This window comes from Pituophis catenifer, unplaced genomic scaffold (genome assembly GCF_029215685.1).
Source record: "Pituophis catenifer annectens isolate HBS135680 unplaced genomic scaffold, rPitCat1.0.hap2 SCAF_18, whole genome shotgun sequence".
Lineage (NCBI taxonomy): Eukaryota > Metazoa > Chordata > Lepidosauria > Squamata > Colubridae > Pituophis > Pituophis catenifer.
The window spans coordinates 2,022,102-2,045,124 of NW_027256898.1; the positions used below are offsets into that span (position 1 = coordinate 2,022,102).

The 23,023-nt window shown below is 43.2% G+C and overlaps 2 protein-coding genes across 3 annotated transcripts; one reads left to right on the top strand and one right to left on the bottom strand.

The window, feature by feature from the left end:
* The first annotated feature begins 212 nt into the window (after positions 1-212).
* Positions 213-17,055, top strand: WRAP73 (WD repeat containing, antisense to TP73). 2 transcript variants are annotated; one of them, XM_070956326.1, is made up of 13 exons: positions 213-293; positions 1,846-1,951; positions 2,965-3,117; positions 4,178-4,294; positions 11,597-11,669; positions 11,967-12,070; positions 12,250-12,336; positions 13,500-13,634; positions 13,866-13,943; positions 14,618-14,723; positions 15,602-15,727; positions 16,118-16,309; positions 16,685-17,055. In XM_070956326.1, the coding sequence occupies exons 2-13, from the start codon at positions 1,880-1,882 to the stop codon at positions 16,813-16,815; spliced, it is 1,374 nt and encodes a 457-aa protein (XP_070812427.1). In that variant the 5' UTR covers positions 213-293; positions 1,846-1,879; the 3' UTR covers positions 16,816-17,055. The 2 variants fall into 2 exon arrangements, with proteins under 2 accessions (XP_070812427.1, XP_070812429.1); XM_070956328.1 differs by lacking the exon at positions 213-293 and having other exon boundaries at positions 1,757-1,951.
* A 1,234-nt stretch (positions 17,056-18,289) lies between these two features.
* On the bottom strand, positions 18,290-22,364 carry TPRG1L (tumor protein p63 regulated 1 like). Its single transcript, XM_070956329.1, has 5 exons — positions 22,112-22,364; positions 21,222-21,313; positions 20,915-21,091; positions 20,214-20,367; positions 18,290-19,663 (listed from the first exon to the last, which is right to left on the bottom strand). Exons 1-5 carry the CDS (start codon positions 22,301-22,303, stop codon positions 19,469-19,471), a joined length of 810 nt encoding a protein of 269 aa, XP_070812430.1. The 5' UTR covers positions 22,304-22,364; the 3' UTR covers positions 18,290-19,468.
* Between the last annotated feature and the right edge of the window lie 659 nt (positions 22,365-23,023).

A 23,023-nucleotide genomic window follows, 5' to 3' on the forward strand; every position in this document is an offset into this window, starting at 1 on the left:
AAAAAAAAACAATAATTTTGCAGGAAAACAAAACAAATCAAAACAACCCCAGAACTCCATCCCTTTCCCTAAAGCCTGCCTCTCTTCCCGGAACTACATTTCCCATCGTGCCTGAGCTCTTTCCTGCCTCCTCTTCTCCCGCCTCTTCCGGCCGGGGGGATGGAGAAGGAGGAGGAGGAGGGGGGGAAAAGAGAGGCTCCTGATTGGTTGACGCCGTCGAAGCGGGCCAGAGGCGGCGGCAGGCGGGAGATGCTGCGGCCGCCAAACTGAGGGGATCCCCGCGTCGCCTCAGGGTGCTGAAGCCCCGCCCACTCCAGCCCCCCCTTTTTCTTACCCAGCCCCCTCCTCAATTTATGGGGAGGGGCTCCCTTTACCCCCCCTCCTCCTTTCCCTTGCCAGGCTTAAGGTGGGGGGGCTCTATTCAACCCCCTTTATATTTAAGGGGGGGTCTCTAATTAAAATTGGGGGACCCCTCCTCTTTTTTTTTCCCAACCCCCCCCTCCTCTTTCAGGTCTGTCCCTCTTGGGGCCTCTCCCCAATTTTCTATCCATTCCCCCCCCCCCAAAAAAAAAAATATTTAAGAACTCTTCCTTCCCCTTTTCTTTATTTTAAAAGACCCCCCCCCTCTCTTGCCTGGGTTGGAAATAATTAGCATTTCCCCCCCCCCATAATTCCTGCCAAATTCATTGGGATTAATAATTTCAATGCTTATTAAATTTATTTATTTATTTATTTATTGAATTTCAATAAATTTGAACAATTTATTGAATTGTTCTTTATTCATTGTATTGTTACAATTGTTATTCGTTGTATGGTTAAATTGCTATTCATTTGTATGGTTATTCATTGCATTGTTCAATTGTTATTCATGGTTATTAACTGTATTTTTTTTTTTTAATAAGAAGCGTGGTTAATTGCAACTTTTCAGCTTCCTGGGGAACTTGCAGGATGGGGGGGGGGGGCGGTTTCCCTGAAAAGCATCCTTTTAAAAAGGGTTTTTTTTTAAGGGGAGAAAAATTTGGGGTGGGTGGGTAAATATTTTAAATTATATATATATATACTTTACTTACTTATAATATATAAACAGGGTTTGTGTGTGTGTGTGTGTGTGTGTGTGTGTGTGTGTGTGTGTGTATATATATATACTTTATATATATATATATTTTAATTTTTTGTGTATATATATATATATATATATATATATATATATATATATACAAAAAATTAAAATCTCGGGTGTTTTCCCGCCTCATATTAAATAAGTTCGTTAAAATGTTTAAAATTCTGATTAAATAAGATCTCCCCTGATAATAAGCCCAATCGGGCTTTTGAGCGCATGGCAATAAGGCCAAGTGCTTATTTCAGGGTTCAAAAAAATATAAGACGGGGTCTTATTTTTGGGGAAACACGGTTTTATTATCTATCTATCTATCTATCTATCTATCATGTATCTATTTACTCTATATCTGTCTGTTTGTCTTTCTATCATCTTTCTATCTATCTTATATCACCTATCATCTATATCTATATTTATCTATCTCTCACGTAGCATCTACCTATATCTCTATCTATCTATCTATCTATCTATCTATCTATCTATCTATCTATCTAATCTATTTATCTATCTATCTTCTATTTAACTATCTTGTATCATCTATCTATCTCATATCACCTATCATCTCTCTCTCTCTCTCTCTCTCTATCTATCTATCTATCATCTATATTTACCTCTATATCTAGCTATCTGCCTGCCTGCCTGCCTATCTGTATCTAATGCAGCTCGCTAGAAGTCTTTTTGTTTTTTCTTTGTAAATAAACTTTTTTTTTTTAAACTCTGTATTTCAGTTCCTGCAACAGTCTGTGTCTGTGAAGTTGGACAATGGTGAATTTTTCTGAACTCTTTAAAGCCTCCAACCACTTGTGCAAATTTTCCCCGGATGGGAAATACGTGGTAAGTAGACGTGTGTGGCTTCAAATTGTGTAGTGTTGATTTGGTGCAGCGTGTGTCTTTTTGCTTGGGGAATTCTTATAATGTTTCTGGCAGTTGATGCTGGGTTGTTCATTTAGTTGAAGCATTGCATTCAATCCTGGTTTGCTTAACGCTGGTTTGTTGGATAAGTTGGCCTTGCTGAGGTTTGTGCAATATGGCGAAGTCAAAAAAATAATAATAATCAAAATTTATGCAGGACCCTACAATGCCCATGATTTCGTGGTGTCAGCCTTGCGAGTTGAGACTGGACGGAACAATTTTTTTATATATAATTTTTTAAAATTTTATTTTAGTACAAATAATCCATCTTCCATTAAACAGTGTGTCATTTGGGTACAATGTGCAATAACAAATTTACAATCTTATTCATTATTTAATCTATTCGTAGCTTAATACATTAAATATCTAATATTTTATATCCTCTTAATTTGCTTAACTCTATTAACTGTTTTCTATATTTTACTCATCTACTTTCATTTCTAATTTTTATATTTGTCCTCTAACCATCGATAAGATGTTTCCCATGTTGCATAATAACCAGTTTGTGTTCTTTCTCTTTCATTGCCAGTGTTAATCTATTCGTTTCCGCACATTCTAATATTTCCCTTATCATATTCTCCTCTGTAGGAATCTCTTCACTTTTCCAGTTTTGTGCAAATACAATTCTAGCTGCAGTTATTACATGAATAAACAAATATGCATTTTCTTTACTATTAAGTTTCTGGTAAGATCCCTGAAAGGTTTCAAGTCAATATGTTGTTGTATCATTTTTTTTCAACCACGTGCATATTTTTATCCAATATTTTTTAGCTTCTACACGTGAAATTCTGAACGTCTTGAGAGTTAACGATAGGAATATCTGGGATTATAAAATACGTCGGGCATCTGTCTTTATATGGTCATTCTTGTGTTGTGTTTTAAGCTGTTTTTTTTAAACACAATTTTAAGCTGTGTTTATAATTATCATTTTCAAGGCTTCTGGGGTACAGTATCGTTTGGTGATACGAGATGTCAACAGTCTTCAAATTCTGCAACTGTTTACCTGCCTGGATCAAATCCAGCACATCGAATGGGCTTCCGACTCCCTATTTATCTTTTGCGCCATGTATAAACGTGGGATTGTGCAGGTGTGTACTTCAGCTTTTGCAACGGATCTTGTCCCTCATATTTAAAAAAAATAAAAATAAAGCTTGCATCGGGAAGCAGAACCAAAAAACAGGAAAAAAAAACACAGGTGGGGAAAATCGGTTTTTGCAGGCGATTTCAAGAAAAAAAGGGAGCTAGCGCCCTCTGGTGGAAAGAGGTTGAAGTGGAAACGGATTGCTTCCCGCCTCCCCGCCCCGTTCTCCCCCCCCCCCGCTCTCCCCCCCCTGGAAAAAGTCACAAATTTTTGCAAATTTTGAAAGAGCAAGTCTGCCTTTTCTAAAGGGAAGATACCTGGCTGTTAAAGGCATTCTGGGATTCTGCCCAATGTACGGGTAATCCTTGATTTACGACAGTCCGTTTAGTGACGGAGGTTACAACGGCACGGAAGAAAAGCGACTTACGACTGTTTTTCCCCATTTAATGACGGTTGCAGCAGCCCGCGTGGATTAACGTGATCGAAATTCAGAACCTTGGCAACGGACTCGCAGTTATGACGGTCGCGGTGGCCCGTGTGTGTGTGTGTGTGTGTGTCACGCAATCCCCCTTTGGCGACCTTCTGACGAGCAAAGTCAAAGGGGAAGCCAGATTTGCTTAACGGCCATTTGACTCATTTAATGACGGTAGCGATTCGCTTAACAAATGAAAGAAACATTTGGCACAACATATGTTGTTGATACTTTGACCTACGACCACAGTTGAGACCGTTGCTAAGCGAGACGGCTGTTAAAGCCTTTCGACAAATGGTCGTAAGTTGAGGACTGCCTGTACAGCTGTTAAAGCCTTTCGACAAATGGTCGTAAGTCGAGGACTGCCTGTACAGAAGAGAGAGAGAAAAAACTTACTTTTGTAGCGGGCTCCAACAACAGTCCTTCATGATTGCAGAGGTGAATACCTGCAAACTGCAAAATCATAGAATCCTAGGGCCGGAGGGGACCTCGGAGGTCATCTAGTCCAGCCCGCTAATTCCAGGGCAGGGTTCTTAAGACGTCGGATGTTTTGCGCGGCTGGAACTTGACTAACTGTCCCTTTGCCCTTCCTTAGGTCTGGTCCTTGGAACAGCCCGAATGGCACTGCAAAATCGACGAGGGCTCGGCTGGCTTGGTGGCCTCGTCCTGGAGTCCCGACGGCCGTCACATCCTGAACACCACCGAGTTCCACGTGAGTGTGTGAAATCCGGGGTCTCTCTCTCTCCCAAGAGCTCCGAGGCTCCCGTCCGCCTCTGAGCCCCCTAAATAGCTTGTCGTGTTGTTCTTCTATTTTTTTTTTATTTTAAAAAAAGAGAGGAACAGCTGAACCTGGCTATCTAGGTTTGTGGGTGGGGGTATTGTAGGAAAACATTCCCTAAAGTTAATTAAGCAAGCCAAATTTGGTCCTTTAAAATGGTTTAAGTCTTCCAAAATCTCTAAATGTTTTTTTTTTTTTTTTTAAAGAAAAGAAAATTAAAACGGGCAAAGGAAACGATGAAAAGTTACGTTCCTTCCCTTTTAATTTTCATCCTTTGCATTTTCAATTCTGCTTTTGGGTTTATCGAGGTATGGATTTAAATATGTTTCGATCCCTATGGGGATAAATGTTTTTTAAAAAAACCCACCCCAAAATGCAAAGGATCGAAATGAAATTCAATATACTGTATTTTTCAGACTTTAAGACTCACCTAAATTTAGAAGAGGAAAAAAAAGTTTTTGGCCTACCTTTTTCCAGGGCTTTTCCAGTCTTTTTTTAGCCTGTTTTTGGGGCTTTTTTCAGCCCATTTTCAAGGCTTTTTTTGGCCCATTTTTGAGGCTTTCTGCGGCCCATTTTCGGGGCTTTTTTGGCCTGTTTTTGAGGCTTTCTGCGGCCCATTTTCAAGGCTTTTTTTGGCCCGTTTTTGGGGCTTTCTGCGGCCCATTTTCGGGGCTTTTTTTGGCCTGTTTTGGGGGCTTTTTTCAGCCCATTTCAAGGCTTTTTTCGGCCCGTTTTTGAGGCTTTCTGCGGCCCATTTTCGGGGCTTTTTTGGCCTGTTTTTGAGGCTTTCTGCGTCCCATTTTCAAGGCTTTTTTTGGCCCGTTTTTGGGGCTTTCTGCGGCCCATTTTTGGGGCTTTTTTGGCCTGTTTTTGGGGCTTTTTTCGGCCCATTTCAAGGCTTTTTTCGGCCCGTTTTTGAGGCTTTCTGCGGCCCATTTTCGGGGCTTTTTTGGCCTGTTTTGAGGCTTTCTGCGGCCCATTTTCAAGGCTTTTTTTGGCCCGTTTTTGAGGCTTTCTGCAGCCCATTTTCGGGGCCTTTTTTGGCCTGTTTTCAAGGCTTTTTTTGGCCTGTTTTCGAGGCTTTTTATGGCCCATTTTTGGGGTCTTTTCGGCCTGTTTTTGAGGCTTTTTTCGGCCCGTTTTCAAGGCTTTTTTCGGCCCATTTTGCAGGCTTTCTGTGGCCCATTTTGAGGGCTTTTTTTAGCCCATTTTTGAGTCTTTTTTTGGCCCCCGTTTTTGGGGCTTTTTTGGGGCTGTTTTCGAGGCTTTTTTCGGCCCGTTTTCAAGGCTTTTTTCGGCCTGTTTTTTCCGACAAAAAAGTGCATCTTATAGTCCGAAAAATACGATATAGATAGTCCTTGACTTACAACAGTTCATTTAGTGACAGTTGGAAGTTACGACGGCACTGAAGAAAGTGACTTAGGACTGTGTTTCGCACTTTACGACTCCTGCAGCATCTATTGAGATGCTTGGCAACTGTCTCGTATTTATGACGGGCGCAGTGTCCTGGGGGTGGGGGGGGGCATGTCATTCCCTTTTGCAACTTTCTGACAAACAAAGTCGAAAGGGAAGTCAGATCCGTTTAACGACCGTGTGACTCACACGGTGACTCACAAGTGCAATGCTTCAACCGAACAAGGAAAGTCGTAAAATGTGGCAAAAGTCACTTAACGAATGTCTCCCTCAGCAATCGAAAATTTTGGAGTTCGATTTTGTGGTTGTAAGTCGAGGACTGTATTCAGCATGGCTGGTGGAGGAATTTATTTTAATACTGCGAATCTTTCTTTAAAAAAGTGGAATTCCGAGAAGGAAAGAAGGAAATGGAAAGAAGAATAGAAAAAGAAATTAGGAAGGAAGGAAGGGGAAAGAAGGAGAATAGAAAAAGAAATTAGGAAGGAAGGAAGGGGAAAGAAGAATAGAAAAAGAAATTAGGAAGGAAGGAAGGGGAAAGAAGGAGAATAGAAAAAGAAATTAGGAAGGAAGGAAGGGGAAAGAAGAATAGAAAAAGAAATTAGGAAGAAAGGAAGGGGAAAGAAGGAGAATAGAAAAAGAAATTAGGAAGGAAGGGAAAAGAAGAATAGAAAAAGAAATTAGGAAGGAAGGAAGGGGAAAGAAGGAGAATAGAAAAAGAAATTAGGAAGGAAGGGAAAGAAGGAGAATAGCAAAATAAATTAGGAAGGAAGGAAGGGGAAAGAAGGAGAATAGCAAAAGAAATTAGGAAGGAAGGAAGGGGAAAGAAGGAGAATAGAAAAAGAAATTAGGGAGGAAGGAAGGGGAAAGAAGGAGAATAGAAAAAGAAATTAGGAAGGAAGGAAGGGGAAAGAAGAATAGAAAAAGAAATTAGGAAGGAAGGAAGGGGAAAGAAGGAGAATAGAAAAAGAAATTAGGAAGGAAGGAAGGGGAAAGAAGAATAGAAAAAGAAATTAGGAAGAAAGGAAGGGGAAAGAAGGAGAATAGAAAAAGAAATTAGGAAGGAAGGGAAAAGAAGAATAGAAAAAGAAATTAGGAAGGAAGGAAGGGGAAAGAAGGAGAATAGAAAAAGAAATTAGGAAGGAAGGGAAAGAAGGAGAATAGCAAAAGAAATTAGGAAGGAAGGAAGGGGAAAGAAGGAGAATAGCAAAAGAAATTAGGAAGGAAGGAAGGGGAAAGAAGGAGAATAGAAAAAGAAATTAGGGAGGAAGGAAGGGGAAAGAAGGAGAATAGAAAAAGAAATTAGGAAGGAAGGAAGGGGAAAGAAGGAGAATAGAAAAAGAAATTAGGAAGGAAGGGAAAGAAGGAGAATAGCAAAAGAAATTAGGAAGGAAGGAAGGGGAAAGAAGGAGAATAGCAAAAGAAATTAGGAAGGAAGGAAGGGGAAAGAAGGAGAATAGCAAAAGAAATTAGGAAGGAAGGAAGGGGAAAGAAGGAGAATAGAAAAAGAAATTAGGAAGGAAGGAAGGGGAAAGAAGGAGAATAGAAAAAGAAATTAGGAAGGAAGGAAGGGGAAAGAAGGAGAATAGAAAAAGGAATTAGGAAGGAAGGAAGGGGAAAGAAGAATAGAAAAAGGAATTAGGAAGGAAGAAAGGGGAAAGAAGAATAGAAAAAGAAATTGGGAAGAAAGGAAGGGGAAAGAAGAATAGAAAAAGAAATTAGGAAGGAAGGGGAAAGAAGGAGAATAGAAAAAGAAATTAGGAAGGAAGGGGAAAGAAGGAGAATAGCAAAAGAAATTAGGAAGGAAGGAAGGGGAAAGAAGGAGAATAGAAAAAGAAATTAGGGAGGAAGGAAGGAAATACAGAATAACAGAGTCGGAAGGGTCCTCGGAGGTCTTCTAGTCCAACCCCCAGCTCAAACAGGGAAACCCTACATCATTTCAGACAAATAGTTGTGTCATCTCTTCTTCAAAATCCCCAGTGTTTTGGAGCGCCCACAACTTCTGGTGGCAAGCAGTTCCACGGGCTAATCGTTCTCACCGATAGGAAGTTTCTCCTTATTTCTAAATTGGAACTCTTCGACAAACCTTCATCCGTGGCTTCTTATCTGGCCTTCAGGTGCTTTGGAGAACAGGCTGACCCCCCCCCCCCCTCTTCTTTATGGCAACCCCTCAAATATTGGAATATTGCTATCGTGTCGTTGTGTCCCCCCCCCCCCCGGTCTTGCGTCCCAGTGGCAGATGGGGACGGGGGCGGACGGGGAAATATTTCTTCTCAGGCTGGAGCACTGGCGGTGACCCCGGTGAGCTCGCATCCAGCCAGCTGCCATGCCGCGTGGGTAGACTTACTCCGGGACCGTAAACAAGGGGCTATAATAACTCCGACCGACAGCTGGATGGGATAACCCGGGATTTGAACTGGTGGCTGACGGACACCCCGAATCCATCATCCGTCAGAGCTGAGGGGAGAAGATTTATCAGTTTGCAGTCTCTCTTCGTCTCTCAGGCGCGTCGTTAAAAAAAATGTATATATTGGCAGGTAGTCGTCGACTTGCGACCACAATTGAGCCCCCAACATTTACGCCGCTAAGCGAGGAAGCTTGGTCCCCGTGTTACGACTTTCCTCTTTCCACTTTTCTTAAGCGAATAGTCGTCTCCGGGGGGGGCTGCCTGATGGAGAAATCAAATCTGCCCTTGAAAGCTTCCAGCTTGGGTGAAAATTAATGTTTGTCACCAATCTCATCTGGGCTTGTCGGAACTCGCTGCCGTAAATCGCATTTAAAAGGCCATTTTTTAATTTTTTTTTTTTTTTTTTTTGCAAATGGCGTCTCGCAAAGGAAGGAAATAACGTGTTAATTTAGGCTTTCTTCTGATCCGGCTGTTTTCGGGAGCGGAAGAAGCCTGGATGTTTTTTCAGATCGGCTTAGCCCGCGATATTTGCGTCGCTGTCGTGCGTTTTTCCGGAAAAAAAAAATGCAAGATGGAGATAATAACTGCAAGTGTGTTTTCTTGGGGGAAAAAAAAACGAAGGACGAACCTTTAAAAAAGGGGCAAAGCTGAAAGAGGTTCGTGGTAGGGTCGGAAGGGACCTTGGAGGTCCTCTAGTCTGACCCTCCTGCTCAGGCTTAGGAAGCCCTAGACCATTTCAGACAAACGACTGTCCAGTCTCTTGTTAAAAACTTCCAGTGTTGGAGCACCCACAATTTCTGGTGGCAAGCTGTTCCACTGGTTAATTGTTCTCCCTGTCAGGAAATTTCTCCTTATTTGTAGGTTGAATCTCTCCATGATCAGTTTCCATCCATTGCTTCTTGTCCTGCCTTCAGGTGCTTTGGAGAATAAATTGACTTCTTTCTTTCTTTCTTTCTTTCTTTCTTTCTTTCTTTCTTTCTTTCTTTCTTTCTTTCTTTCTTTCTTTCTTTCTTCTTCCTTTCTTCCTTTCTTTTTCTTTCTTTATTATAGCTCTATCATCTCTATCATTTGTCTCTCTCTCTCACCTATCATATCTATCATCTGTCTGTCTGTCTATCATCCATCCATCCATCCATTCACCTATCTTCTATCATCTCTATCCATCCATCCATCCATCCATCCATAATCTATTATTTATCTATCATCCCTCCATCCATCCCTCCCTCCATCCATTCATCCATCTATCTTCTATCATCTCTATCATCCATCCATCCATCTATAATATATCATTATCTGTCTGTCTGTCCGTCTATCTATCTATCTTATCTATCATCCATCCATCCATCCATCCATCTATAATTTATCTATCTATATCATCTACTCTATAATCTCTATCTATCTATCTATCTATCTATCTATCTATCTATCTATCTATCATCCATCCATCCATCTATAATTTATCTATCTATATCATCTACTCTATAATCTCTATCTATCTATCTATCTATCTATCTATCTATCTATCTATCTATCTATCTATCTATCATCCACCCATCCATCCATCCAATTCTATATCATCTACTCTATAATATCTATCTATCTATCTATCTATCTATCTATCTATCTATCTATCTATCTATCTATCTATCTATCATCCATCCATCCATATCATCTCTATCATCCATCCATCCATCCATCCATCCATCCATCCATCCATCTATAATCTGTCTGTCTGTCTATCTATCTACCTATCTATCTATCTATCATCCATCCATCCATCCATCCATCTATAATTTATCTATCTATATCATCTACTCTATAATCTCTATCTATCTATCTATCTATCTATCATCCACCCATCCATCCATCCAATTCTATATCATCTACTCTATAATCTCTACCTATCTATCTATCTATCTATCTATCATCCATCCATCCATCCATCCATCCATCCCTACTTCTCTCTCTCATCTCTTTTGTTTCAGTCCAAAATTTTTTTATCCACTCTCCAAAATCCCCCCGGATTCCCATGCTAACAGACGCCCCCCTCTAAATAATTTGACCCCGTCAAGTCTGGGATGAGCGTTGAGATCCACCAGGAACGCCGGGTGGGCGTTGGGAGCGTGGGGGTTTCCGTGGGACGGAGGGGGCCGCCTCGCCACCTGCCCGGCGTTGTCATAAACCGGGTGCGATTCCCCCACCCCGTCTCCTTCTGGAGCAGCTCCGTCTAAATGCTGCTTCTCAGCTGCTTCCGTTGTCGGCATTTGAGCAATGCTGTTTTCTCCCTTCCGAAGAGCAGCTGTGCCAGACACCCGATCACGGAGAGGTGAGGCTGGCCGTGTGTGCGTTAAGCCAGCAATGTGGGTTTGGGGGAAAAAAAGGGGGGGGCTCTGTTTTGGAAAAACCGGTTTAAACAAAACAGGTCAAACTATTTGGATCCTTCTGGTGTACGGCTCTTTTGCAGGCAGTCCTCGACTTACGACCAACCGTTGAGCCTGACGTTTCTGCGGCTAAGCGAGACCGCTGTTCAGGGAGCCCTTGCTCCGGTTTGCAACCTTCTTTGCCACTGTTGTTAAGCGAATCACTGACGTTAAGTTAGCGACGCGGCGGTGAAGCGGATCTGGCTTCCCCATTGAGTTTGCTCGTCGGAAGGCCGTAAAAAGGGATCACAGGACCCTCGGATGCTGCACACCGTCATAAATACGAGTCACTTGCCCAGCGTCTGAATTTTGATCACGTGACGACGGGGATGTTGCAACGGTTGAGTGAAAAACGGTCATAAATCCAGTTTTTCAGCGCCGTTGTAACGTCGGTCACTAAACAAATAGTTGTGTGTGAATAGTGGTACGGTGGCCTAGAGATGGAGCACTCGGCTCACAATCAGGAGGCTGTATGTTCGATCCTAGGTAAAGGCAGATATTTCTCTCTCTGGTCACACTGAGAATATATCTGCTGAACAAAACTCCGTACTGGCAACAGGGAAGGCATCCGGCCAGTAAACACTCAACTCCATTCAATTGCCCAGTCTCCACCCTGCAAGTGATTATGGGGTAGTTAAAAGATGATATGTGTGTGTGTGTGTGTATGTATGTATATGAATATGTATATACACACACACATTTATATTTATATATCATTTTTCTCTCCATTTTCTTCCACAAAAAAAATCCTGTTCTAAAATCGTTATGATTTGTTTGGGTCTGTCTATTAAAAAAAAAAAAATCAAGTTTTTTTTAATAAAAAGAATCAAGTTATCATTAATGTGGCCGCAATCCTGGCTGATTTAAAAATAAAATAAAGACAGATTCTAAGTGTCGAACGGAGGGAAAGCCAGGAAGGGAAAATCCCTAGGAAATTTCTCCGCCTCCTTTATCGCATCCGCAAAATTAAATCACCGTTGCTCTCTTTTCTTTTAACAGTTGCGTATCACTGTCTGGTCGCTGTGTACAAAATCGGTCTCGTACATCAAATACCCCAAAGCTTGCCAGCAGGGTGAGTGAAATGAATTCTGTTCGATCCTGGGTAGAGGCAGATATTTCCTTCTCTGGGCAAAACTCCTCACTGGTGACAAGAAAGGCATCCGGCCATTCAACCCTCAGCTCCATTCAGTTGCCCAAGACTCCACCCCGCGAAGTATCATGGGATCGTTAAAAGAAGATGGTTTTATTTCATTTTATATTTTATTATTTTATTTTATACATTTTTTAAAAAAAATTATATTTTTCTTTATGTTTTATTTTAATTCCATTTATTGTTTTATATTTTATTTTATATTTTTTTATTTTGCAGGCCTGGCTTTCACGAAGGACGGGCGCTACCTGGCCCTGGTCGAACGAAGGGACTGCAAAGATTACGTCAGCCTCTTCGTCTGCAGCGACTGGCAGCTTTTAAGGGTAGGAAATCCCGTTTTCTGGACTTCGCGGCTTCCTCTTGGATGATGGTTTGTGGGGTTCCCAGCCTGCTTCGTGGCGTCCCTTTGTCCGTTATTTTTCCGTGCCCAGGTGAGGTTTCGAACTGCGTCTTCTGAGTTCCGGCTTCGTTTTTCTTATTTCCCCGTCTTTTGTTTCTCAAGCATTTTGAAATCGACACCCAGGATGCTGCGGGAATCGACTGGGCCCCAAACGGTTGCGTGTTGGCCGTGTGGGATAGCTGCCTCGAGGTGAGCCAAAACCCTCTTAAAAACCTCCCCATGATGGAGCACCCACAATTTCTGGTGGCGAGCGGTTCCACGGGTTAACGGTTAGGAAGTTTCTCCTTAATTCCAGGTTGCTTCTCTCCTTGATCCGTTGTTTCTTGTCCTGCCTTCAGGGGCTTTGGGAAATAAATGGACCCCCCCCCCCTCCTCTTTGGGGCAGCCCCTCAAATACTGGAAGACCACTGTCATGTCACCCCCTAGTCCTTCTTTTCTCCAGACTGGCCACATCCAAATCCTGCAGCTGTTCTTCGTATGTTTTAGTCTCCAGTCTCCTAATCATCCTAGTTGCTTCATCTTAGCTTATCATCGTAGAGTAGAGTAGAGTAGAGTAGAGTAGAGTAGAGTAGAGTAGAGTAGAGTAGAGTAGAGTAGAGTAGAGTAGTAGAATAATGGAATGGAATGGAATGGAATGGAATGGGAATAGGATAGGATATAATAGAATAAGGAAAGAATAGAATAGAATAAGGAAAGAATAGAATAGAATAGAATAGAATAGAATAGAATAGAATAGAATAGAATAGAATAGAATAGAATAGAATAGAATAGAATAGAATAGAATAGAATAGTAGAAAATAGGAATAGAATAGAATAGTGGAAAATAGGAATGGAATGGAATAGGATAGAGGAATGGAATAGAAATAGAATAGAATAGAATAGAATAGAATAGGAGGAAAACAGGAATAGAATAGGATATAGAATAAGGAAAGAATAGAATAGAATAGAATAGAATAGAATAGAATAGAATAGAATAGAATAGAATAGAATAGAATAGAATAGTGGAAAATAGGAATGGAATGGAATAGGATAGAGGAATGGAATAGAATAGAATAAGGAATAGAATAGAATAGAATAGAATAGAATAGAATAGAATAGAATAGAATAGAATAGAATAGAATAGTAGAAAATAGGAATAGAACAGAATAGAAAGTAGAACAGAATAGAAAAGAGAACAGAATAGAATAGAAAAGAGAAGAGAATACAGAAGAGAAGAGAAAATAGAATAGAATAGAACAGAATAGCAGAGTTAGTTGGAAGGGACCTTGGAGGTCTTCTAGTCCAACCCTAAACCGTATCGGACAAGTGGTTGTCATTCTTCTTTCTCCCCTCCCCCCCCCCCCCCCCCCCAGTACAAAGTGCTGCTTTTCTCTCTGGACGGGCGTCTCCTCTCGACCTACAGCGCTTACGAGTGGTCGTTGGGCGTGAAATCTCTCGCTTGGAGCCCCAGCAGTCAGTTCTTGGCGATCGGCAGCTACGACGGAAAGGTGAGTTTGGCCAAGGCTGCCCCCCCTCCCCCAAAAAACCTCCATTGCCCATTCATTGCAAAGCTGATGAAGATGTGGGGTTTGAGATTTATCCGAAATACTAGGCCACATTTAATCGGTATCCTCATTTTGTGTGTGTGTGTGTGTGTTTTTACTACGGGTTGAGAGTATCCCCCCTTCAATCGTTGATCGACAATCAGAAATATTGGTGCCTTTGTGTCTTTTAACCAGGTACGGATCTTAAATCACGTGACCTGGGCGAAGATCGCAGAATTCGACCACCCGGTCAACGTCACTAATCCCAAAACGGTAAGCATCTTCATTCCGTAGAGGTTAGGGGGAGGCAATACAGGCAAGTCCTCGACTTACGAGCGCATCGGAGCCCGGGATTTATGTTGCAAAGTGAGGCGTTTGTTTTGCCCCATTTTTTGCGACCGTTGTTAAGTGAATCCCTGCAGCGGTTAAGAGTCACATCGGTGGTCGTTAAGCGAATCTGGCTTCCCCGTGGACTTTGCTTGTCGGAAGGTCGCAAAACGGTGACACGGCAACGGTCATAAATACGAGTTGGCGGACAAGCATCTAAATGCCCATCACGTCATCGTGCAGGTGCTGCAACTGTCATAAGTGTGGAAAATGGCCATAAATCACTTCGGTGCCGTCGTTAACTTCAGACGGTCGCTAAACGAACTGTCGTAAGTCGAGGACTACCTGTATTAAGCATGTGTCAGAATGGGAGGAACAAGACAGAACAATTAACCAGTGGAACGACTTGCCACCAGAAGTTGTGGCTGCTCCATCACTGGAAGTTTTCAAGAGGCTGGACAGCCATTTGTCTGAAACGCTGTAGGGTCTTTTGCTCGAGCAGGGGGCTGGACTAGATGACCTCTGAGGTCCCCTCCAGTTCCGTTATTCCGTTAAGATCCATGTTGTTTCCCGCTGTGCTTTTTGTGAATGACCCCAGCCTGATCTGGCTTCCTGTCTAGGTGGTCTACAAGGAAGTCGAGAAAACGCCAGCGGTGGACTTGGAGAAGTTGACCTTCCCACCCAGCAAGAGGATGGCCAGCGCCCTCTTCAGCCGAAAGACGAAATGTACGTACAGGTAGCGCGGCGTGTTTGACTTAGCAAGAAGCAGGTTGAGTGGCGCTTGGGAATTAAGATGTGCGGACTTCAACTCCCAGAATTCCCCGGTCAATTAGGGGAATCCTGGGAGTTGAAGTCCACACGTCTTCAAGTGTGCCGACTTTGGAAAAACACCGAATTAAGGAAAAGCGGACCAAAGAAATTGTGGAAAGGACTATTTTATTTATCTGGTTTTCATCGATCTAGCTCCGGTTAGCTCAAAAGTTTGCATCTGTAATGAAGGTTTCTACCTTGTCTTTCCCCCATATAACAACAACCCTGTGAGGTGGGATCCACCACCTATCCGGCCCAACGTCACCCAGATGGTTTGCATGCTTAAAGGAGGGCTATGAGTCTTCGGAGAGGGGAGGCATATAAATTGAATTAATAAAATAAAATAAAATAAAATGAAATAAAATAATATAATTAAATTAAATTAAATTAAATTAAATTAAATTAAATTAAATTAATAAATTAATTTTAATTATATTTTTCTTGACTGTACACCGCCTTGAGTCCTACGGGAGAAAGGCGGTATAGAAATATAATAAATAAATAAAATAAATAATTAAATTAAATTAAATTAAATAATTAAATTAAATAAATTAAATTAAATTAAATTAAATTAAATATTAAATTAAATGACCGTGTTACTAACTTAACAACTGATTGAAAGATTGTAAATGGTGTGTGTGCTGGGGGGAAAATTACTTAACAAATGTCTCACTTAACAACAGGCTCAATTGTGGCCATAAATCGAGAACTGGTTGCATCAAACTGGTTCGTAGTTTGTCTAGTGAAAAGCTAGCAAGGTAGGAAGTAAAATCTTGTTTTTGTTTCAATTTCAGACGAAGTTTTCCAAGCTCCCGTTTCTTTGCACCACGTCAAACCTCCGACGGACCGAGCCAATCCTAGGATTGGCGTCGCAACGTTAGCCTTCAGTTCGGATAATAGTTTCCTGGCAACGAAAAACGGTGAGTCTTTGGGAGGCAAGCTAAGAACCGACTTTCCCTTCACGTCCCACCGACAGAATGAGCTTTTTGGACAGAACGGAGCCTTTCCATCGTTGGCTGTGAGGATTTTAAAACGGGTGAAAATTAAAATCATCCCCTTGGCTGATATTTCTGAAAGTTGGGTGGTCGATAGCAGGTCAGAATGGACTCCTTTCCCACTTAAACCATATGCCATCTTACGTGGGACACGTTTTGTCTTCTGTTTTGGTCACTAAACGAACTGTTTTAAGTTAAGGACTTCCTCTATTTTTGGATCCCAGCTCAACATCCTACGTGGTATAATTCTGTGAAGACGTTTGGCGGTGGGTTAGGCCGCATTTCTTTAATGGCTCAATGTGTGGTTTTTAACAGACAGCCTCCCGAACACCGTCTGGATCTGGGATGTTCAAAAGATGAAACTATGCGGGGTCCTGGAACATTTGGGTCCCGTTCAGCATTTCCAGTGGGACCCCAAACAATCTCGGCTTGCGCTGTGTACCGGCAACATGAAAATGTATCTCTGGTCTTCAGCAGGATGTACCTGCGTGCAGATACCAATAGAAGGTAAAACAATAATAATTAAAATAATAATAATAATAATAATAATAGTAATAATAATAGTAATAATAGTAATAATAATAGTAATAATAGTAATAATAATAATAATAATAATAATAATAATAATAATAATAATAATGCGTACATTGTGATAATTCTGGCATTTATTTTGCACTGGAATTTAAACTGAAAAGGTTTAAAACAGAGAGAGTACCCCACTGTGGTTCGGTCACTCGCCTTAAAATACTTTTTTGGCTGCCAGATACTGTTTATTTATTTTTTTCTGTCTTTCAAAAGGCCGTATCTGAAACGCTGGAAATTATTGCAAAAGGGGGGGAAAAAGGATTAATTAAAATTATATATATATATATTTGTGCGCAGGTGACTTGAAGGTGACTTCGTTTTGCTGGCACCCGAATGGGGACTCCCTGATTCTTTCAAGCAAGGACAATTTCTGCCTGTCTTACTTAGAAAGAGAAGCTGCAAAGCAGCAGCACCAAAATCGAAGCTAAGTGAAAAAACATTGTTTTTTTAAAACTTCCACTTCTTCTGAAATCAGGAGAAAAACGTAAGACGAGTGATTTGTTCACGCGTCTGATTTTCTAGGGACACACACACGTAATTTAAATCTGTACATAAAATTCAAAATAGGCCAGAGATCCGGTTTTGAGTTTGCTTTCCAGGAAAGGTTAAACTTGAAAAAGGATGTAGATTTTAATCGCATGCAACTTGCATTGTCGTTTTTCTCCAATTTTCAATAAACGTCTTTGTTATGAAAAGCGTGGTCGAAATGAGAAGGCAGCAATTTTGGATTTTGTGGATAAATCAGAGCAATGTGGAGGGGCAGACGTTCTGTGAAAGCCAGGTCCGTCCCCCCCCCCCAAAACAGATAATGAGGGAGAGAGGGAAGGGAAAGGGAAGAAAAAAGGAAAGAGGGGAAGGGGAGGGAGGAAGGAAATAAGGAAGGAAGAAAAGGGAGGGAGAGAGGGAAGGGAAAGGGGAGGGAGGGAGGAAAGGAAATGGAGGAAGAAAAAAAGGGAGAGGGAAGGGAAAGGGAAGCAAAAAGGAAAGGAGGAGGGAGGGAAGAAAAGGGAGGAAGAAAAGGAGGAAGGGGAAAAAGGAAAAGGGGAGGGGAGGGAGGAAGAAAGGGAAGGGAAAGAAAAAAAAGGAAAGAAGGAAAGGGGAAGGAAGGAAAGTGAAATAGGGAAAGACAAGCAGATGGGAAGGAAAAAGGAAGAAAAGGGGAAGGAAGGAAATGGGAAGGAGGATGGAATAGTGAAGGAGGGAAGGAAGGAAAGAGCAAAAGAAGGAAGTTGGAAAGAAGAGGAAGGAAGGAAAAGAGGGAAATAAGGGAAGAGATAGGTAGACACGAAAAAATGGGGAACGCGGCCTTTCCTTCTGTTTCCCTTTCTCTTTTCCCCTTCCTCCTCCTTTTGAGAAAAATCCTGGAGAATTCATGCACACATCCACATCGTTGTCTTGGCTAGTATGGAAGTGGCTCGCTGAAGCTGTAGGATTTCCTCGTGGTCTTCCATCCCCATCCTAAATGGCTCTAACCTCCTCTTAGCACTGACTTTTGAGGATGAGACTGTGCCAGCCAGGTGCTGCTAAATTTTGCAATCTTCAGCCTGGTTTTCAAAGGCAGCAAGTAAAGCTTTTCGCTCATTAAACCTCCCAGAACACTAAACCTTGAATCGTGGCTTATAAAAGAAATCACGGATTAAAGGGCGCCTCGCTAACCCTTATCTTTTAAAAAGTCCTATTAAGTAAACGCCGAAGACAAATCCAGCTCACTGCCTTCAAAAGAATATCTCCAGCATTACTGGGAAGTCAAATAACCTGCGATATGGCCGACCTGGCCTTGGCAACCATTTTGTGAGTGCGCCCACCAATTGCCAGCAAAAACTCCCCTGATCTCCGAGGCCGATAAAAGCACTTGTCTCCACAAAAACAAAGGCAGAACGAAAGGAATTGTGGGTTAAACACTTCTGCGATTCGTATGGACTTGAGTTTTATTAAGCTTCGGTATACACAACTCGTAACACAAACAAGGACATATATCCGCCGTCATCCCAGCAACAACCTTTTGTCCGTTGTGAACAGAGACAACGCCGAATGGCAAAGAGGTACCGAGAGGACCAGTGTACGGGAAGCAGAATTTCAGTTCTAGATAGTTTTAAGGCAGTGTTTCTCCGCTGGGCCAGTTTAAGCTGTCTGGACTTCAGCTCCCAGGATTCCTCAGTCAGCCATGTTGGCTGGGGAATCCTGGGAGTTGAAGTCCCGATGTCTTAAAGAAGTCCCCGTTTGAGAAAACTGCATTAAGGAATGCAGAAATTAAACTGGAAAACACCGAAAAACGAAAATTCCATGCTTCTATAACGATTGTTCCCCATGTGGCAGTAGACATTTTCCTCCCAATATATATCAGTCTCTTCCGAAGACTTTTTGGCTTGGATGAACTAATATAATTTTAATTTTCACCTTTTGAGTTTTTCCACCTCGGGGGTTTCAGTGAATTTGAAACCGAGAGAGAAAACTGGGCCATTCGAACTAAAACTACATATTTTTGTTTCGATACCCATGCTTTGGTAGATTTTTGAGTACCCTGGCTTTGGATTGAAAGCTGATTGAAAATTCCCTTTTTTCCCCCCTTGCTCGATGCAAAAAATGTGATTTGCGCGGCAGGAAATTCCCGGGAAACGAACACCGTTGTGTAGAATTTCACAGCGTGGGGGAGGAGTGGTTCTTCGTGCGACTTTTCTTTATTCTGACTGTGCCGTGTCGACTCGTAAGGTGTGCTTACTCGCCGGAATGCCGCCTGAGACTCTCAAGATATCCCTTTAAATCATGGGAAAAAAATTAGCCACCCGTAAGAAGGAAACCCAGGTTAAATTGTTTACATAGGGAGGGGAAAACTCCAGAGCATGCGTGAAAACATAACGATTATCTTATCCGAGACAACACGGAAGGTGTGGAGAAAGATTCGAAAGGAGTTTCGGTGTTATGGTTAAACGGCTCTCTACGGCCGCCTCTCGTCTCGATCCGTCGGGAAGGATCAGCGAGATTTTTGACGAGCTGGGGAAAAAAATTAAAATAAAATTGACCGGCTTCGTTTTTTCTCCCCTATACTCTTCCAGGGGGGCGATGGTGACCTCCGTGTGCTTTTCAGAATCCGATTTTCCCTCTGGTCATGGAATAACCCAGCTTGGCTTCGTTGTTGATGAAGGACATCAGCCCCACGTAGGTTTCTATCAGAAGCGGTCGCTCGAGGAGCAGGACGCCGTTGGCCCGCCCCGGGAGGGGACATTCCCTGTGGGCCTTCTTGACAGCCTGGACTAGCTGGATTTGGAAGTTCTCCAACTGCAGAAGGAAAGAAAAAGGGGGGACACTGAAGGGTTGTTGTGTCATCTTGGCAGAACCTCAGAAATCAGTGAAGCGACGGGCTACTGTCCGCAGATGTCCAACTGCACCGTTTGTGGATTTAAACCTGGCTTGGTGTGCTAGTGGTGGGGAACTGGTTTTGCAGAACCAGGAGAGTCCCCGCCATTTTGGGAGAAATCACCCCGTTGTATTTTGACCCCCTAAGAAAATTCGGGACCTCCGATGTTCTGACCCAACTCCCCCAAACACGACAAACCCTCTGTAGTTGGTCTGCCAGGAGCCTTCGGAGCTGGCAGCAAAGTCAGACAGTGAGGAGGTTGGGGAGGAACATGGGCCAGTCCTGGAGTCTGGGGAAGGCCCGGATGAGGGCTTTGTGTCAGAGGCAGAGATGGGCTTGGCATGGGGGAAAATAGAACAAAGCAAATAAGGGAATATTTTTCTCTTCCTTAAGATTCTAAATCCTATCTCGAGTAATTTAAATTCCTTTAAAAAAAACCCCGAACAAACCAAGATTATATAATATCCGAACCTGACACAGAGATGCAATCTTCTCGTCGGCATCAGCCATGGGGTGTTCGGTAAAGGTGGCGTAGGGCACGTTGCTGGACCATGGGTTCCACCGGTTGATGAACGAAGCACGGCTCTGTTTGTCCCACTGGATTCGAATCCCGACGCCTTCCCGCCTGGAGAATGGGAAGTAGGGAAAAAGGCTGTTTCCTGCCTCCGGAGGGCCTAGGGGGTGGGGAAGGCCTGTTTTTCTTTCTCACCTGGCTCCAGATCCTCTCTATGCATCTGGGGAGGGTAAAAACAGCCTTCCCCACCCCCTCGGAGGCCCGAAATGGCTTGTTTCCCAACTTCTGGTTGGACAGGAAGTGATATTTTTTGTTGTCCCCAGCCTCCAGAGCCTCTCTAGGCGTCTCTGGAGGCTGGGGACAGCAAAAAACGCCATTCCTGTCCAACCAGAAGTTGGGAAACGGGCCTTTTTGGGCCTCCGAGGGGGTGGGGAAGGCTGTTTTTGCCCTCCCCAGAGGCATTGAGAGAATCTGGAGCCAGGTGAGAGAAAAACGGGCCTACTGGGCCATCGCATGTCAGGAGCAGAAGGGGTGTGTGTGTCACACGCAGATGCGTGGGGCGGGGCGCATAGAATTATGGGTGTGGGCACGTGCGCGCGTGAATACCCCCTCCCGGCACGATGGCAAAAAGGTCCCTTCCGACTCTGTTAGAACGTACTTGTTGAGCGACTTGGGAGGAAATTCAAACTGGCCCGTGGAAATGGTATCGACAGCGTTAAGCGAGATTCTGGTCACTTGCAGGCACTGAAGGCTGATAAAGTCGTATTTACAGATCAAAAGGGAGCGGTCGGTAATCAGAACCAGGCGTTCCTTTTCGTTGTTCCAGTGGTCGATCCTGCCAAGAAAAGCAAAAGACACCAGCGTGGCTAAACATTTCAGGAAAAAAAAAAATTGTGATTTTTTTTTAAAAAAATGCTAATCTGCTCTGGCGTCCAGGCAAGGACACTTTGGGGCCTGTGACTTACTCGGTCAGCAGCCAAACGCTTTGGACTTCTCCGTCCTCCACAGGCATCACAACCACCCGGATCTCATTGACGGCCTGCTCAATGGTGCCCGGCTGAATGGGGAGAGAGAAGGATTAGCCATCTTTAAGCGCTCGCTTCACAAACTTTCTCTCTCTCTTTCTTTTATTCTTACTCTTTCTCTCTGTGTTTCTTTTTTTCTTATCTTTCTCTTTCACTCTTTGTCTCTTACTTTTTCTTTCACTCTTTCTTTTTTCTCTTTCTCTTTTTCTTTCTCTCCCACTTTTTTTCTTTCTCTGTGTCTGTAATCTTCATCGAGATGTCGACCTACAGTATTTATATTTGTTTCACCGCTCAGATGGTGCCGTAAAGCACTATGGAGTGCTCTATAAATGCTACTCCACCGTATTTATACGGTGTTTATATACATACCTACATACCCTAACATACATACGCACACGTGCACAGATGTACATACTATACATTTGGTTTACATCTCCAGGAATCCTGTTTTGTGAGACAGGCGCCTATATAAATACAATTACAATCACAATGTATTTATATCTAGTCTATTAGGTGTAGTTATATTTGGTTTCTATTAATATTTATTTATTTATTTATTAAATAAAATAAAATATTAATTATTTAACATTATTATTTATTAATTAATATTAAATATATTAGAAAAATATGCAATTAATATATTTTATATATAATATATATATTTAATATAACATATTTAATATAATATAATATAATTAATATTAATATAATTTCCGGGTCTCCAGTAGAGCCTCCAGAGCCCGTGGCAGTCTCCCCCGGGGGGGGCGTGTCCTCCTCCAGTCCTCCTTTTTCCCCCCCCTCCCCTCCGCGCATGCGCGCCCGGCACCCACCCGGAAGACGAAGTACTCCTTCAGGCGGCCCCCGCGGGTGGGGTTGCGGACGTTGAGCGGGCGCAGCGTCTGCCGGGGCGCCGCCAGCGATCCTTCCAGGTCCCCCGGAGGCGTGAAAGGCACGTCGGCCTCGGCCGCCGGCACCAGCAGAGCCGGCCCGGCGCCTTCCTCCGAGTCCCGCAGCTGCAGCATCGCCGGCGGCCGCCCGCCGAGGCCCTCGCGCGCTCCCTTTTCCCGGCCCTTCTGCGCAGGCGCCGAAGGACGCAACCGACGCCCGGAGGGGCGGAGCCGGCGCGCGGGGTTGCGTGGTGGGCGGGGTCTTTCTCTTTTTTTTTTTTTCCCCTCATACATAGACTCACGCCGGCGTCTAGAGGCGCAATACCTTGGCGGAGGCATTGCGCTGGCGGGTTCAGTGCGCAGGCGTGGCGCCTTCCGCTGTTTTTTTCCCCTTGGGCCGCTTTTGGCGGGGAGAGCGGCACGTGCGGCGCCGCACGTTGTATTTGGGAGTTGCCTTCATGGCAAGGGTGCAGGTTGCATTTATGGCAAGGGTGCAAGTTGCATTCATGCAAAGAGTACAGGACAGATTGCATTTATGCAAGTGTGCAGGTTCCATTCAAGGAAAAGGTGCAGGTTGCATTTTTGCAAGGATGCATGTTACATTTATGCAAAGGGTACATGTTGCATTCATGGAAAGGGGGCAGGTTGCATTCATGCGAAGGTGCAGGTTGCATTCCCAGAAAGGGTACATGTTGCATTTCTGCAAGGATGCATGTTGCATTCATGGCAAGGGGGCAGGTTGCATTCATGCAAAGGGGGCAGGTTGCATTCACAGAAAGGGTACATGTTGCATTCATGGCAAGGGTGTATGTTGCATTCATGCAAGGGTGCATGTGGAAACTGAACAAGGAGAGA

Excerpts from the sequence above, each read along its gene's own strand:
- WRAP73 (XM_070956326.1), top strand. The coding sequence starts at position 1,880 with ATGGTGAATTTTTCTGAACTCTTTAAAGCCTCCAACCACTTGTGCAAA. Across the intron at positions 13,944-14,617 it reads ACGTCACTAATCCCAAAACG|GTGGTCTACAAGGAAGTCGA; the intron begins GTAAGCATCTTC and ends CTTCCTGTCTAG. Across the intron at positions 16,310-16,684 it reads CGTGCAGATACCAATAGAAG|GTGACTTGAAGGTGACTTCG; the intron begins GTAAAACAATAA and ends ATTTGTGCGCAG.
- TPRG1L (XM_070956329.1), bottom strand. The coding sequence starts at position 22,303 with ATGCTGCAGCTGCGGGACTCGGAGGAAGGCGCCGGGCCGGCTCTGCTG. Across the intron at positions 21,314-22,111 it reads AGGAGTACTTCGTCTTCCGG|CCGGGCACCATTGAGCAGGC; the intron begins GTGGGTGCCGGG and ends CTCCCCATTCAG. Across the intron at positions 19,664-20,213 it reads AGATTGCATCTCTGTGTCAG|TTGGAGAACTTCCAAATCCA; the intron begins GTTCGGATATTA and ends TTCCTTCTGCAG.